At 59.0% G+C, this 17,522-nt stretch overlaps 1 protein-coding gene across 1 annotated transcript in view; it reads left to right on the plus strand.

The window, feature by feature from the left end:
- Positions 1–17,522, plus strand: part of ASS1 (argininosuccinate synthase 1) — a 52,589-nt gene that overhangs the window by 30,764 nt on the left and 4,303 nt on the right. Inside the window, exons 11-14 of the mRNA XM_004757114.3 lie at positions 1,831–1,915; positions 2,535–2,599; positions 10,452–10,583; positions 16,136–16,292. Coding sequence (XP_004757171.1) covers positions 1,831–1,915; positions 2,535–2,599; positions 10,452–10,583; positions 16,136–16,292 — 439 coding nt within the window. The remainder of the gene's footprint in view (positions 1–1,830; positions 1,916–2,534; positions 2,600–10,451; positions 10,584–16,135; positions 16,293–17,522) is intronic.

A 17,522-nucleotide genomic window follows, 5' to 3' on the forward strand; every position in this document is an offset into this window, starting at 1 on the left:
TCACTCATCCTGCTGTGACCATGAGGCCCCTCTGGGCCTTGGGCTCACTTGCCTCTAAAATAGGCCAAAGAAATGATGCTCATAGGTGTCGAGTATGGTGTGCGGCGGAGGGAGCGGGGAGCGGAGTTTGTTCGTGTTTGAAGAACGTGCCTATTTCTGGCCTTTCCTGAGAGACGGGCCAAACCAGTGGGCATCTCCATGGCTCCCCCCTCCGTTCAAGCTGTTGAATTTCACACCACTTGGAGACCCAAGGGTCCGTGGGCTGGGGCCCCTGACTGGAGCTAGAGCCCCGAATGCCCGCTTTGTCTGACCTGGGCCTGGTCCGCAGGCATGGGGCATCCCCGGGCATCATCTCGGAGAAGGTGGCGGGATGGCCCCTGGTGCCACCTCCGACGGGTCCCCCCAGGGAGCCTGTGTGAGGGTGGGAGGCGGGCAAGAGGCAGCGGGGGTCCCGGACACAGGGCTCTGGCAGCCTTTCCTCCAGAAATAGGGCAGCCCCAAGGGCTGAGCCGGAGAAGAAACGTGATCCATTTTAATGATTTGGGGACCGTCTGAAAAAAAAAAAAATAGACAGGAGGAGCCGTCCCCGACTACTCCCATTCACCCTCTAGTTAATTTATTTGAAGTTTTAATCTAATTATTAACTATTTTAAAGGCTAAGAGGCTTTCTCCGGCAGCAGCACCAACAATGTCGGCTCCTCTCTGGGGCGGGCCCCATCCACGGCCCCTGCGAAGGCCATAATAGGACCGGGAGGGCGAGAAAGGGAGAGGGGAGAGGCGGGCAGTGACGAGAGGGGCTTAAGGTTCATTATTGGGCAGACTTACATTTAATAGCAATTTACAACCAAGTTATAAAACCCCTGGAAATGGGGGTGAAGAATGGCGAGGTGACACGCCTTGAGGGAAGCCCCTCCAAGCGGCGCCTGGCTTAATAAAGACTCGAAAGCCGCTATTGAGGCCTGATTGGCACCCGGTTGCTGGCGACATGGTAATGAGCTGGGCAGATGGGTGGAGGATTATCCGCCAACTTTGAACAGCTTTCCTTTGTCACTGTTACAGCTCTCTTGTTAGCTCCCTAATACATTTATTGCTCATTTCACACCGCTCAAGAAAGTGCCCCTTGCTATTCAAAGTCAACCCTGAACCCACCCACTGCCCCCCTCCCTGCCACCCCCCTGACTCGGCCCTGCTCTCCCCTCCGCGAGCGGCAGCCGCCTCCCTCCGGCCCTCCTGCCACCCCAGACCCGACTTCTCAGAATCCACCGCTGCCTGCGACCCCTGGGCCGCCCGAGCGGGCACCGCTGCACCCCAGCCATCAGCTGGCTGGGGCGGTCTGAGGTGCGGGGTCGGGGGCTGGTTGGGGGGGGGGGGGGCGGCGCTGGGGTCCACCCGACGGCGTGGCAGGGGGCCGCGAGGGCGTGCGTGCATGTGCAAGCGGGGGCGCGCGCACGAGCACGAGCTCCGCGGCACCTCGGCCAGGATGCCTGGGTAGCTGGTGGGACAGAAGGTGCCCGGCGTAAGACAATGGTGGAGCGTGAAATTCAATTAGTTCAGGGCTGGTTCCAATTTCACAGCCCCTAAATGCAAAAGGGACGGAGAGAATGGGAAGGGGGGGGGCACGTTTTTATTGCATTTTCCCTTTCATTCTGGGGGGCGTTCTCGCCCCTTCTCTCCCTCCAGCAGGCCCCAACCTGCACAGGGCTTTTCAAGGAGTCATTTGGAGTCCATATCTGTCAGATCCATTTAAGGCGTCGCGGGCGGAGGGAGAGGGCGGGGTGGCAGGCAGCGAGCCCCTGCCCACTGGCCCACTGCCCTCTCCTCCCACCCTAGGGGTTCCCGTGAAGGTGACCAACGTCAAGGATGGCACCACCCACCGCACATCCCTGGAGCTCTTCATGTACCTGAATGAAGTCGCGTGAGTGCCCACGGCCGGCCAGGCCTTCCTGGAAGCTAACCGCCCCCCACCCCGGGGGCTAGCGCTGGCACTGGGCGGCGGGGGCTGGGGGGTGGGCATTATGCCTGATGCTCACGGCCTGAGGCTCAGGGACTGAGAAGGCCAAGCGGCCTCGGTGCAGCCCACAGGCATGGGGTCTCCCGGTTTGATGGGAGCCTCTGGTGGCCTTCAGCCTTGGAAGGTTAATAACCCCCTGCCCCACCCCCCCACAGGGTCTGCCACCCCTAGGGACGGTCCAACTAGAACTTCTGAGCTTCCTGCCAGACCTGAGACCCAGACAGCAGGAGAGGCAGCAACGGTTAGGGCTGGTGCCACACAGGACCCTAGAGCAGAGCCAACCCATTGTGTGACACAGGCAGTCCTCTCCCTCCCTGGGTCTCAGTTTCCCCACCTGTCCAGTGAGCCATTGAAGCGGGTGACCTGGCTCTTTTGCGTCTTTGGCCCCGGGAGGGTGCCTGACGCCCTGAGTGGGGATCCGGCGTCCTGCCCCTGAGAGCCCAGCCAGGTGGGTGGCATCTGACCCAAGTCCTCGCAGCAGCCGTGACAGCCCGTGGTTCTCAGGGAGCCGTTCTCCCCCCAGGGGCAAGCACGGCGTGGGCCGCATTGACATCGTGGAGAACCGCTTCATTGGGATGAAGTCCCGAGGTGAGTCTGCTCTCCGTCCTTGGGGGCGTGTCTCAGCTCCCGGAGACCCCAGAGGCCCTTCAGAACCCCCTCCCATTTGGGTGTTGCTATGGGGGTGACTCTGGGCTCGCTCCTTTCCCCCACCAGACTGTTTCTCCCCTGGGAGGTGAGGACAGTGGGCCCTTCGCCACTGACTCTCAAGGGCACGATGAGAAGTGCTGTCCTGAGCGTGTGAGGAGGAACCTGGGGGTCCAGGAGGGGTTCAGAGGATAGGGGAGGCCAGGGACCGGCCCGGAGGTCGGGCTCTCCTGTGTCCTGGGCACATCGGCCAGGTTTGGAGGCTGACCCTGCAGGGCCGATTTCACGGTCATTAAGGCTACTCTGAGGCGGTGACCAGCCCGGCAGGGCAGGAGTCCCGCCAGGGGTGGGCACTGTGGGCTGCGCTGGTGGTGGGAGCCGGCCAGGGCCCTCCCAGGCAGGGCACAGGCTGGGTGGGGCTTGGCCTCTGTGTGGAGCCCCTGCCAGGACTGTCACCGCCTCCCGGATGGACCGGGAGTGAAGAGAGGTCTGGTGCCAACCAAGCAGGTGCCTCTATGCTCTCTTATTAACCAGAGCCCATGGGTTTCTGTCGGTCCCTCTCCAGGTCATCAGACCACACCCTCCCCTCCCAGACTCAGTTTCCCCATATGAGGGGATCTCCTATCCAGAGAGCCAATGGCCAGAGTTAGCCCCCTTAGAACAGGGTGCTGGTCCGGCAGACAGGAAGTGGGTGTCCTCACGAAAGCTCGCCCTGCCTTGCACGACGCTGACCTCTGACTTGTCCCCTCTGGGCCCCATTTCCCCAAGTGTGATGTGGTGGCCCTGGGCATGGGGGTCAGATACTTCTGACTCTGACTATTTGGATTTATCGCGAAAGGTGTGGGGAGGGGGGAAGTGAAGCGGCTACTTTGCCTCTTTCCTGTGAGTTGGGTTTTTTCCCTCCTCAACACAGCTACTGTCTGGGAGAAGCAAGCTAATTGAAACTCTCGGGGAAGGCCTTGTCAGAACAATGTAATTAATCAGCTGCTCCCTTCTGTCCTCGGTAAACCTTTGCCTCCGACCTGTATTAACATCTGATTAAAGGTCCCTTTGTCTCAGTCTGCCCTTGGGAGACGACACAGTGTAAATCATACAAGGCACACCAGAGAGGAACCTTGGGGAGCCACAGACCAGCGCCATCATTTTACAGGAGGGGAAACCAAGGCCAGGGCTGATGCCCTGACCCACACAGGCACAGAGTGGAGGAGGCTAAGAGCTAGAACTCTGGGGTGGGGTAGATCTCGGTTCCAGCCCATGTTTGATCGTGGTGTCCAGTGCAGGGGAGATGCCCCATAAACGGCAGTGGCCCCAGGGGCAGGCAGAAGGGTCAGAGGCAGCCTGTGCCCTCTGGGAGCTCAGAGGTGCCCTCGATGGCACCTGCCATCATGCCTGTCCCCGCGCCATCACTGACTGACTGTGGCTGTGTCCCAGTGGTGCGAGTAGTTACTACCAATGGACCAGGATTGCACTTGTGGTGAAAATGAATTGCCTTGCCGGGTAAGGATGGGCCCGAGGTCACTCCGTGAAATGCCATCCTGCTGGGTAGGGAGAGTCGGGTAAACTTGAACTGAAGGGGTGGTGATGAAGGCCTCAGCTAGGCTGTGCTGCGAAGGCTTCCTGGAGGTGGTGGCAGGAGAGGAGGCTGGTAGATGTGGAATGGAGAGGATGGATCAGGAACATTCTGGAAGATTGGGAGAGAAGATGGGGGGGTCCCCTGAGGTGGTTTATAAGGGCTGAAGGGGACTGAGCCCCTGGAGCCTGAGGGAGGCACATGCAGAGGGTCTGGACTCTGGTGGCAGACATGAGTCCCCATCTTGGCCCCAGCACCACCGCAGAAGAAACTTAGCCTCCTAGAGCCTCAGTTTCTTCATCTGTGAAATGGGTTATTGTATGGATCAAATACAGAGCGCTCTGAATGGTAGACTACTACCTTTTCCCCAGAGCTGGGCGGCATCATCACCCCTGAAGTTCAGAGCCTTGAGACTGGCAGTCAGCTCGGACTCCCTTGACTTCTAACCACCCCCCAAAACCCCACCAAGGGAAAGGTTCCTGGAGCTCGGCCTTTGCAGTGACCAGGTACTCTATGTGTACCTGTGGGGGGGGGGGGACTGTCCCTACTTGCAGGGAATTTAGCCTGAGGGTTGTACAGTCTTTGGGGAAAACAGGATTTGGAGTCCTAGGAGCTTGCTGTGTGACCTTAGCATGTTACTTGCCCTCTCTGTGACTGCAACTTATCAAAGGTGGGGTGACACCAGGTGATCTTCCCCCAGAAGTTGTAACTGGCCTGTTTTGTTATTTGGGTTAGAGGGGTAAGAGAAGAGGGTTGCTTCATGAGTTTAGGGTGATGTCCTATTTTCATGTCTCCGCTCCGAGTAATTCATCATGAGGAAGCTTGAGCAGGCACAGTAAATGAGGGTGTTGGGGGTGTCCACGTCCCACAGTTTTCATTAAGTCTACGGAAGCTGTTCATTGTCAATGATGTTGAGGGCAGAACAGGAAGATGCTCGTGTCCGTACCTCCGTATACGAGGGGGAGATGGCCTTTGTATTGATCTTACAAAGCTCGTAATTGAAACTCGTTAAACAGCTTGTATTTTTGGGGGGGGGTGCAGGGGGGAGGTGGGTGGGGAGTTGGGCAGTGTTAGTGCCCTGAGTCTGGGGTGGTCACGGGGTCAGAGGGCCAGGGGGCTGGGGCAGCTGCAGATGGAGTCGCTCTTGCTGTATTGTGGCTGTTGGCATGGTCATTATCACATTATCTTTTTAACTCCGGAGGGGGGCTAATTAAGTGAAGTAAATGAAATCAGTGGGGAGGAGAAGGGGGGGCAGGGCAGGGCAGGCAGGAGGGAAGTGGGGAAGGAGCCGGCTCCTGTCCTTCCGCTCACCTTCTCCCTCCTCCTCCAGCCTGCTGGGCTCTCTCCTTAGCTCCCAGTCCCGTCCCTGCCGCCTCCTCACCGCTGCCTGCTGCTGCCTCTTCCCTCTACGGACTCCCTCCCCCTCCTCCTCTTTGCCTACTTCTGGTCTTCTCTGCCCGCCCCTCTCTCCTGCACCCTTCCCATCTGTCTCCTACTCTCCCCTCCCACCTCACTTCCTCCTGACTCTTCCACTTGCTGGCTAGGAAGAAGCAAGGGTTGCCCACCCACTTACCCACCTGCCTGCCCACCTGTCCAGGCCTCCCAGAGGCTCTGCTCAGATGGAACGTTCCAGATGGGGAGTACAGGGAGAGCTATGAAACAAAGCTGTCCGTACCCTCAGAGGCCCACCCAGATCCCCAGACTGGGGCCTGCAGGGCACCGGGAGCATAGAGGATGGCTAGAGACCCACCATGACTTACCTCCCCATCACTATGGCAACCGCCTCCATCCGAGGCCCTGGTACCCAAGAGGGGAAACCCCTGGGCTCCAGCCAACCGCCCCTCTCCGGACCTTTCCACATCTCTTCCTCTAGATACTGCTTTCCCAAAGGACCAGAGCCTCTGGTCTGGGTGCCCTAACCCACATCCCCCCCCCCACCCCGACCCAGACCCCAGTGGACTGGCGGATCCCACCCTGTTCTGCCAGGTCGTGCCATCCGGTTAACCCGGCAGCCTCAGGAACAGAGGAGACGGATTTAAGCCGCAGCAGTGTTTTGGTCCCCACCTCTTCCTCCTTGGTCACTCTCCGCACCCCCCACTACCCCCCCCAGCTCCTGGCCCTTTTCCTATCCCCCCCCCTTGGCAGTAATTATGGTGTGATTGAAGCTGCTCCACGGAGAACCGCTGACACCTCTGTCTTTTTCCTGTAAACACGGGGAGATGAAAATAGACACTTGGAGCCGCTGTGCGTGTCACCGCGAAGATGTCTGTTGTCTCTTCCACCGCGACAGCGAGACTCACCTGTCATCTCCTCCTTCTTTTTGCGCAGTGGTTTGTATGCCGACTGTCAAAAGCCCCAAATCCATAGTCTTTTAGCATCAGGTTTCTGTCACTGGTTTTTTTTAAGTCATTTTTTCCCAGAAGGAGTACACAGAAATCATCTGTAGCCCCCTACCCCTGCGGAGAGGAGCGGGAGGATCATTCAAGTGCTTGCACACGTACACACACACACACACACACACACACACACACACACACACACACCAGCAGCAGCCTGAAAACAGCTTTTTGATCAGTCACAATTAACTTTAACACCTAAGAAAAGGAGTATTAATTGTGCGGTGCATTTGAGGGCTGTGGCTTTTTTTCTGGCCCCCAACGCTTCCTGCCGTTGTCTAGGAGGGTTGATGGCCATGAGGCTGGTTCTGAGTCTGCAGGAGTGTGCAGCTCTGCCCACTGGAGACACTGCTCCTTTCCCGGGGTTCGGCTCTCGTGGGCCAACAGCAGGTGGCCCTTGGGCAGGTCCTGGCTCTTGCTGGCTGGTAAGTATAGAGGACCTCCCGGCACCCTGCACACAACCATTGTCGTCCCTTCTCTGGGCTGCTGGGAGGTGATGCTGTGGAGTCGGCCCCGGTCTCCTAGAAACAAAACCATCCGCGTGCCCACCACATCAGGGGGACAGTGTGTCTGGGGACCTCCCTTCTGGGCAGGTCGCAGTGGAAGAGAGAAGGAAGAGCAGTTTGCTTGGGGCTCAGAAGGTGCCTGAATTGGGCCAAAGTCATGCAGCAAACCTGAGCTGGGAACAAGGTGAAGGTGTCGGCTTTCTGAGCCTTCTGGTCCCCAGCCTCAGCCCTGCAAATACAGCTGGGACTGTGTCCCAGGCCTGCCCCAGCTGAAGACAGGAAAAAGCAAGGAGTCCGATTCCCTGGTTGCTGAAAGCAGGGGGCCTCCAGCTCTCAGCCTGGCCGAGCTGGCACTGTTGAGACTGTCTGTGCCAATATACAAACAGCCTTTGAGAGTTTCTGGGTTTTTCCGAGACGTAGCAAAACTAAATCATTAGACGGCCTGTCTCTGATTCAGTAAAAGCTCTTAGTATGTGCCGGGAAGTTAAGCGTCTGTCCGTGTGGCTCGCTTTAGGTGGCTCGTGGGAAGTTACCGTACTTCCGGTGATGAAACTTCTAGGGGAATTGGGAACTTGCCCTTTAACGTGGTGGTCGCTCGTGTCTGCCATGCTGAAGGCAGACATTTCTAAATGTTCTACAAATGTCTTTGTAAACAGGTGGCTGAACCATTGCACCTTTCCCCGTGGCCTGGGGCCAGCGGGAGCCACTTGCTTGTGGCTCCTTCCTGTCCCCTCCCAGGAGGAGCCCTGACTTCTGGGCTGAGTTTTTGCAGGTTTCCCATGACTCCCCGTTTTCACGCTCTTGGCTCTTCTCAGTCTCCCCTCCACCTCCCCCTCCAACAGCCTTTCTGGGTTGGGGCTCCCAGGCGCTTGGTGGAAACAGATGACAGAGCCCGTGTGAATTGTGTTGGCAAGAGTGACAAGGAGGTTGAGCCAGGACTCTGGGCTTGGGGCCGGTGCGTGAACTTGGTACACTGGTGTTTTTCCTGCTGGGGAGGCCATTTGCCCCCACAAGGTCACAACGGGATCAGGACAGCAGATTGGCCCAAGAGCCACACTAATGAAACAGGACAGGCTCTTCTGCAGGTGGGGCTTTAACACGTGTGTCCCCCCCCTCCCCGAGACCAGGCTGTCAGGGGTTTGTGGATAAGCCCCTAGAGAGGCTCCTTCCTGCTCGGGAACACTTCAGAGCTAGGGTGGGAGCCCAGGCTGCTCCTCCTTGGCTCCCCAGATTTGCATTCCCGTCCATGACCCGGGGAGCACAGGGTCGCTTGGCCAAAGGATCTGAGGGGCAACCTGGAGCAGGGAAGGGACAGCCAGATGCTTCTCCCACCGACCTTGAGCAAGTCACTTCTCTCCCAGGACTTCAGTCTGTCTATCTGTAAAATCGATGTTGGGGCCAGACTGGCATTTTAAGGACATCTTGGTGGAGCCCAGGCTCTGCAGAGAAGCCTCTGCTCCCCGTGGTGGGGCCTGGGCTCTCTCTTCTGTGTGCTAGGCTTCTGCCAAAGACGGAATAAGGGGTTTGCAGCTCAAGTTAGAATGGGGCACCAGTGGTCTGAAAGGACCTGTCCTGGCAGCTGACATTTCTCCAGTTCCCGGAGTGGAAGACGGAAGACAGGAAGGTCCCTTAGAGGAGGATGAGTGACCGCACCCTCAGCCACGCCCCGGGGGCTTTGGGCTCCAAGGTCAAAAACAATCTCCTTCTGATTTGGGGGGTGGGGGGAACAGGTAGTTAAAAACTCTTTTTTTAAATGTACATAACACTGACCATTTTACCCATTTTGAAATCTGCGGTTGAGGGGCAGGAAGTACCTTCACTCAGTCGTCATCCCCAGAATCCCCCAGCATTCTGTCTTCCCCAACTGAGAACCCCCCAGGTAGCCCCCACTCAAGCGACAACCTCCCGCTGCCGCCTCCTCCCCACCCCCTCACCCCCGCCATCCCACGTCCGGTCTCCGTGAGCTCCATGACTCTGGGGACCTCCTCGAAGTGCAATCGGGCAGTATGTGCCTCCCCAGGTCCAGCATGCTGCTCTCCATAGTAGCAGGTGTCAAGAATCCCCTCCTCTTAGAGGCCGAGTAGCAGCTTACCTGTTACATGACTGTGCCACATCCTGTTGTCCGCTCAGCCGGTGATGGACATTTTGGTGGCTCCCGTGAACACGGGTGCACAGATCCTTTCTGATTTCTAAAGCAACCAGTGTGGAAGGACTGATAAATTTTCGGGATCACTGTGTCCCTTTACCCCTGTAAACATGATGTGGTGGGAAGAAAGGAAGCTTTCAGAGTCGCGTCGGTGAGATGGGGACTGTTCCTGCTGCTCTCCCATAGGAAGAGCGGACGCAGGGCAGGTGTGCCCATGGTCCGCTCAGCGCGCTCCCCTGATTTATTCGAGAGGGTCTGGCCGTGTGCGCATGGGCAGTCCTGCCTCCCGTGCCTCAGTGTCCTCAAATCCGGCGTGGGACTCCTCATCAGACCTCTCTCCCAGCCATGAGCATGCTCAGCTCAGGGTCACTTTGGAGACCTCCCTCCCCCTGGGTCCAAGCAGGTTGTCTAGGAGGTAGAGACACAGGGCCCTGAGGTCATCGGGAGGGGGCTCGAGCAAGACCCTCTTCCCACAACCTTCTGGGTGGGGGCCCCGTCATCAGCTGACCTGCGGGGCAGCAGCCAACACCGGTCAGGGACTTGGCGCCTCCATCCCGGTCCCAGCTCCTCACCGGGCCCGTTCTGTCTCCTCCTGGGCTCAGTTTCCCCATCTGCAGGTGGGGTTGGTGCGGGAGCCCACCAGGGCCCCGGCGGCCACAGAGGTCAGGGTGTATCTGCAGAGACATGGCTGGCAAGGGAGCCGCCGGCTGAAGGTGGCATGTGTGTGTACACACGAGTGTGCATGTGTGTGCAAGCGTGTGCACAGCTGTCCCCTCCCCTGGCTCCCCAGTAGAAGGGAGGAAAGGATATTTGGGGCCCTGGGCTCCACCGTGGTTGGTTTAATTACAGGTTTTCAGCCGCGGGCCGGTGGGCACGCGTTGGGAAGGAGGGGGAGCAGCTCCGAAACCCTGTCATTTTCCAGCGTCTGAGGGCCTCTTCAAAGGGGGGCATCCAGACATTTTCTCCACAAGCCGCAGAGTGGACTGTCGTGGCCCCAGCATGAGCATAATGACAGGCGCATTTTGCAACAAGCTGGGAGTGAATGGGTCCGACCGGCTTGTCTCCTGTCAGACGAGTCATTATTATTTTTTTTTTTTTTTTGTCATTTGCTGACAGTTTGGGTTTCATGCGTTTTTCTCTTTTTTCTCCTTTTCCCCCTGCCTGGAAAAATGGCTAGGTATCTACGAGACCCCAGCAGGGACGATCCTTTACCACGCTCATTTAGACATCGAGGCCTTCACCATGGATCGCGAAGTGCGCAAAATCAAACAGGGCCTGGGCCTGAAATTCGCTGAGCTGGTGTACACAGGTGCGCAGACCCCCCCCCCGGCTGAGCTGGTATACACAGGTGCGCAGACCCCCCCCCCGCTGAGCTGGTGTACACAGGTGCGCAGACCCCCCCCCGCTGAGCTGGTGTACACAGGTGCGCAGACCCCCCCCCGCTGAGCTGGTGTACACAGGTGCGCAGACCCCCCCCGCTGAGCTGGTGTACACAGGTGCGCAGACCCCCCCCCGCTGAGCTGGTGTACACAGGTGCGCGCAGACCCCCCCCCCCGCTGAGCTGGTGTACACAGGTGCGCAGACCCCGCTGAGCTGGTGTACACAGGTGCGCAGACCCCCCCACCGCTGAGCTGGTGTACACAGGTGCGCAGACCCCCCCCCCCGCTGAGCTGGTGTACACAGGTGCGCAGACCCCCCCCCCCCCCCCTTGAGCTGGTGTACACAGGTGCGCAGACCCCCCCCCCTGCTGAGCTGGTGTACACACAGGTGCGCAGACCCCCCCCCCCGCTGAGCTGGTGTACACAGGTGCGCAGACCCCCCCCCCCGCTGAGCTGGTGTACACAGGTGCGCAGACCCCCCCCCCCGCTGAGCTGGTGTACACAGGTGCGCAGACCCCCCACCGCTGAGCTGGTGTACACAGGTGCGCAGACCCCCCCCCCCCGCTGAGCTGGGTACACAGGTGTGCAGACCCCCCCCCCGCTGAGCTGGGGTATACAGGTGCGCAGACCCCCCCCCCGCCCCCCCGCCAGGTGAACAGCGCCCTCCTCCCTGCCCGCGGCCATCCTCACAGGAGCCCGACAGGGGCAGGTTGGAGGGGGTCGAGCCAGGGCAGGGGACAAGGAGTTGGGGGCGCTGACGGCACCTGCCTCCTTCACTTACGGGGTGTGCAGTCCCCAAGACAGCCGGCTGCCTCTGCCCGCTACGATTTGCACTACTTGGGCAGTGTCCCCCCTTGGGTGGCCCGCTGTGACCCAGCACGCACCCTCTGGGGACATGAGCCATCCCGAGGGTTCCCTCCCAGCGTTCCTAGGAGAGCAGCAACCAGCCCCTTCTATAGATGAGGAAACCGAAGGCTCAGGGCTAAAGGACCTTGTACAAAGTTACATAGCCGGAGTGGCCTAGCTGGCTTTGAGCCCAGGCTGGGCTGTGACCAGGCAGAACCTGGAGCTGTCACAAACAAGGGAAAGCCTGCCTTGACCAAGAACTTGGTCCTAGGCCTGGGCATTGCCTGAGCCAGAGGTAGCCCATGCATGCAATGACATTAGCACATCGTATGGCGGGTGGTCCCCATGTCACAGGTGAGACTCAGTGCCATATCTGTCACAGGTCTGGAATCCAGGCCTCCTGACCGCAAACCCATCCCTCACTCCGTGTCACGGGGGTCCCCAGATCCAGTCCACGGCCTGTTTTTGTTCAGCATGCAAGCGAAGCCGTGGGGTGTTTTGGGGTTTTTTTTTTTTTTTAACACATTTTTAAAACAGTTGGGGGAGAAACTGTTTATGAATAGTATTTCATGTCCCATGAAAATGATAGGAAACTCAAATTCCAGCGTCCATAAATAGCATCTTGGTCATGGCCAGGGACACTGGCTTACATGTTGTCTGCGGTCGCTTCTGAGCAACAAGGGCAGAGTTGACAGAGACCACATGACCTGCCGAGCCTAAAACATTTACTGTCTGATCCTTTCCTGAAAATGTTTGCTCACCCTGCTCTGTCACATGAGAAGTCCTATCCAACGGTCCTTCTGAGTTGTTGTGGGGGCGGTGGGGGACATGCTGCCTCGAGGCCTGGACATCAGGGAGACTGGGAAAGTGCATATTCATAATCCCTACCTGGGATCAGCCTCCACTGCCCTTGCCTGGTCCTCTCTTCCCCTCCGAGGTTTTATTTCCTTTGAAAGCTCCTAATCACTGTAACTCATCTTGGGATTTCAAGGGGACTCGGTGGTTACAGACGGGTGATTTCTCCCTCCCATTGTATCTGGCAGCTTTGAAGCCTCCCCCGCCCCCAGGTACGGACAGGTGTTTAAATACCATTGTCTCCTGCAGCCGCTCTTGCCCAGTGGGGTTTCAGCAGAAAGGTGGATTCTGGTTACAAAGTAGGAGAGTCATTAAGCCTGGAGGGCCCATAGGGGAGAGCACCTGGCCCGGCCAAGTGGAGGCAGGCGTGACTGTCTTGCTGCAGGACTCTGAGCTAGGCACTCACCGACATTACCTGATCTCGGCTGCACCAAGGTGAAGAAGCTGGGCCCCAGGCAGGCCAGGACACCTGAATAAGGTTGCATGGCTGATGGGCTGGGGCTTGGAGCCCAGGACAGGCCGGCTTTGGAGGCCAAGCCTTCAGCCGCTCCAGTAGACCCAGCGGGCGGTGGGAAGGTGGGCTGGGGCCCTTAGGAAAGGGAGATCAAGGGGTCCCTCGGTGTCTGGGGCACAGCCTGGCCTGCCGGCTCAGTGCCTCTACACCTGACTGCCGGGGTGGAATTCTTGTTCTGTTACCCACTGAGCCCTCCAAATCCCCAAATAAAGTACAGTGATTAGAAGCTTTCAACGGATTATTGATACTCGCCTTCCCAGGTACCCGTGATGTCATCAGGCCCCTGTAGATGTCTGCTTGGCCTCGGGCAACAGCCTGTCCCTGCCACAGCTTGGAGGGGGTGCCTGATGTGCTTTCTCACGTTAGGGAGACATGACCGTTACCGAGCGGGTTAAGCTAGTTAGTGAAGCTCCCTGTGCCTCCGTCTCCTCATCTGCGGAGTGGGGATCGTAACTGTACGTGTCACACAGGGAGGACTAACTACATAAACATTTGCAGAAAGCATCTAGAACTGGGAAAAATGCAATTTCAGTGTGGGTTGATAAATTACAAAGGCCTGGAGTGGTTTCCGAGGCTGGAGTCAGGGACCGGGGACCTTGCCTTGGGCTGGGTTTATGACCTCGACTGGATCTGTCTCTCCTGAGCCTCATTTGTCCTCCTGTAAAATAAAGGGCACCAGGCCAGATCTCTTCTCGCCGCTCTGCTGTGACACTTGGCTTCCTCGGAAACACAGAGAGGGAGACTGAGGCACTGAGAAGCCCTTCTACCTCGGCCCCACAGCTAGATGCCCTGTTCATCATCCTGTTCCCGCCCCATCCCCATGTTTCGCTGAGGGCTTACACGGACCCCCTTCCCCCAGCCAATCCGTGGGGTCACCCTGGCAGCACCCCAGCTTCAGGACCCATTTCCTTTGGGGCACATAGCTCACCTCCTCTCTCTCGGCTGTTTCTTCAGCAGGAGGACGGGGTGACACACAGCTTGTACAGAGAGGGCTGTTGTCCTGATCCGCACAGTGCTCGGCCCTCCCCCAGACCCAAGACACCCATGCAACATGCCAAGCTCCCTCTCCCTCTCCCCAGGCCCCCGGGGTCTGCTGGGAAAAGAAATCTGAGTGCAAGACCCCCATGCAGGGGAGGTGGGAGATCCTGAGATAAAGCCCAGGCCAGGTGCTCCCACGTGGGTTTCTGCCCAACCCCCCCCCCCTTATCTCTGGCTCCATCTCCTCCCTGTCTTCCAGGCTGAGAGCTTAATGGTCTAATTATCCTGACTTGGCAAGAAGGCCAAGCCACTGAGGCATGGCGGGGTCTGGGGGCCATCAGTGTCCCCTCTCATGGGGGTGCAGCCCAGAGTCAGGAGTACTTTTCAGGATCTCACTGTGGATGGGGACCTCTCTGGGTGCCCGTCTCCCTGTATAGGGAGTCGGGGGGCTGGCGGAAGCCATATTCAGATCTCGAATTTTTAAAATGCTTAATGCTCAGCCTGCATCCCATCTGGGAATCCATCTACCCCCCGACCCGGAGGGTTAATAATATCTGACTGTGCAAGTGAGGAACCCAGGTGCAAAGAGGGTACATTGCCTGTCAGTGTAGAGCAGGAGACAAACCCAAATGACAGGAGGCCAGGGGGTGGGGACCCAATCTCCCCTCTCCCTGCCTGGCCCTCCCCCACCCCTACAAGCCACCAGACCCTATCCCAGAGAAGGCCTGCTCCCCTTTCCCACGGAGAGCCTCCGCAGGTGCCCCCGGAGGCCGGGCCTCCAACAATAGCCCTGGACCCGGGGCTGACCTGGCCCTTTATCAGGGCAGGAGATCGCGCACCATCTGGCCCCGCAGCTGCCCAGGTGGGCTCACCTTCCCAGCTCCGTTTCAGGGAAATTCTATCCCTCAAGCTGGCCCTCCCCCAGACCTGACCACGGCCCGCCCTCCCGCCACCGAGACTAGAGAGGAGATGGCTGTCTGCACAGCTGAGCCCGTTGGTGCTGAGGTACCGGCCCCGGAGCAGCCGGGAACTGAGCACACAGCCTTTGGGGCCTGAGGGCTCTTGGGGACAGAGTGTGGGTAAGAGGCAGGGGCGGGGGATAGCACATTCCCCAGGCACCTTGTATACTGACGGATGCTCCTTCCACAGGAAAAGTCCCAGATTATCCTGTGAGGCCGAGCTGTTCTTTTTCTTTTAAAGATTTTACTTATTTATTTGATAGAGCATAAGCAGGGGCAGTGACAGGCAGAGAGAGAGGGAGAAGCAGGCTCCCGGCTGAGTAGGAAGCCTGACTCGGTGCTCGATCCCAGGACCCCAGGATTATGACCTGAGCCGAAGGCAGAAGCTTAACCCACTGACCCACCCAGGCGCCCCTACGCTGAGCTGTTCTAATGTAGGTCCACCCCGGGCCTCTCACTGCAGCCTGTGTGTGATCTTGGAGAAGCCTCAACTTCCCCAGCTCTTACCTGCTCGCTCAGAAAAGAGAGAGGTGAAGAGGGTTTTTCTCGCAGGACTGTTTCTGATGATGCAAAGAGCTGGTCCGGGGGAAGAATGTAGCCTGCGCTCCGTACATTCAAGAACTTGCATAGGAAAGTATTAGCAGCCTGTAGACCGTTTACGGATGTCCGGGGGTGGGGGCAGAGCAGGGGGCTCTTCCTGTCTGTCGGGCAGATGCCCAGGGCCTCCACACCCAGGAAGCCCACTCACTGGTCCTGGGAGGGAGGGGTGCTGCATCCTCACCACTCCGTAGATGGGGAATCGAGGCACGGAGCGGTGAAGCCCACGCGCTCACGGTCTTTCTGACCCCGAACCGCCCACCCAGCTGCCCCTGCTGGGTGCTCGCATCGCTCAGCCTGGGCTCGCACCGCTCAGCCTGGGCTCGCACACACATGTCTGAGTCTTAGCGGAGCTCTCCTGCCCCACAGCTGTCTTCAGGACCCGAGCCCCCGTGGGCAAATGACAGCATCCCTTCCTGGCTGTCTTCCCAGGGTCTAGCCCCCTGTGGTGCCCGACCGCATGGCATGGGGCCGAGGTTACCTCCCCGCTTCCTGAGCCTTGGGTGGTGACTGTTTGCGAGGGCGGGGAGGGCCCTCCTTACCCACAGGAGACCTGCAAGGTCACGGACAGGCACGCGGCTCGTTCCTGGGATGCGACTGTTCACCAGTGTGCTTTGGGCCAACGGCCACCCCCGAGGTCCCCCGTGATGGGCTGAGGCTCGGGGTGCCCTCCCCGGACCCCCAGCCCCGGGCCGCAGCCCACTGGGCCTCCCTCGCTGTTTCCTCCCCGCAGGTTTCTGGCACAGTCCCGAGTGCGAGTTTGTGCGCCACTGCATCGCCAAATCCCAGGAACGCGTGGAAGGCAAAGTGCAGGTGTCTGTCTTCAAGGGCCAGGTGTACATCCTCGGCCGGGAGTCCCCGCTGTCCCTCTACAACGAGGAGCTGGTGAGGTAGGTGCCCCCCGCCCCCAGGCCCCCCAGCTGAGGAACAGACTGACCTCATGGCCAGCGTCGCTGCCGACCAGCTTTCTCCACAGAGACGCGCCGAAGCACGCATGGGACGCGGGGGAGACAGTCACCAGGGGAGTCAATGCCGCCCCTACCCCTGGGCCTTCTAAAGGCCCCCGGCAAATGGTCACCTGAACGTAGAATTAGGCAAGATGGCGTCGGGCTGTGCAGAGGCGCAGGAGAGGCTGGCTGGGTATATAACGTGTGTGGAGAGGCTTCCCTGAGGAGGTCACCTTGGAGCCGGGCTCCCAAGGACAGGAGCTAAGCAGGTGGAGAGGGAGCAGGAGGTTTCCAGGGACACTGACATGTGCGGAGGTTCTGGGCCTTGGAAGAACATTCCAGAACATCCCAGGCAGTACAGGAACGCCGGGAGCCAGACCTCAGAGCGTGAGGGTCCCGGGGCCAGATCTTAAAGCGATGGAGCCGTCAGACCTGTGCTTTTCAAGCTGCTTCTGGCCATTCTGGAGAACTGATTTGGGCGAGGTGGGCATGAGAGAAACAGGTTTGACAACTGGTTAAGAGGTTAAGAGTAGAGAGGGCTGGGATGCGGAGGGAGATGAAAAGGTATGGAATCGTCTGGCATACGCAGTTGGGCCCCCGTGGGTGGCAGTTCCCGAAGTGAGGGGGTTCTTGAGGGAAGATCCTCCCTGTGGGCTCAGACACCTTGAGGGTGAGTCATCCTGGAGACAGACCAGGAGGGTATCTGGCCAGCCCGTGGACACACAGGTCTAGAGTGGAGGAGAAAGTGGGGGGAAGACAGGGCAGGGTGGCAGACATCTCGAGGTTTCCCAAAGCCAGAAGGAAAGCGGCCGGGAGGGGAGGGTCAGAGTGAGCCTGGAAGGGAGCCAATGAGGGGACTGGAGGCCACGCCGAGGGCGCTGCCCGGCCCCGGAGGCCACGCCGAGGGCGCTGCCCAGCCCCAGGACAGTCCAAGGCAGCCCGAGCTCTTGAACTGCGCCTGCACTTGTGCACGAGAGTGTGGCCTTTACCGAGGACCACAGCATCCCCTTGGGAGGTCACCCGGCCACACAGGAGGTCGGGACCGACAGCCCCACCTGACGCAGGTCCCAGGCCCAGCTTAGCCCCGGCGCAGGCCCGTTGGGAATTAGCGGGCGAGTTTTGTTGGGTGGTCAATATATTTCCCTCTTTCCCGTCCTCGCCGCGTTGAGCTTC

Source organism: Mustela putorius, unplaced genomic scaffold (genome assembly GCF_011764305.1).
Source record: "Mustela putorius furo isolate JIRA1106 unplaced genomic scaffold, ASM1176430v1.1 tig00000596_pilon_pilon_pilon, whole genome shotgun sequence".
NCBI classification, from domain to species: Eukaryota; Metazoa; Chordata; class Mammalia; order Carnivora; family Mustelidae; genus Mustela; species Mustela putorius.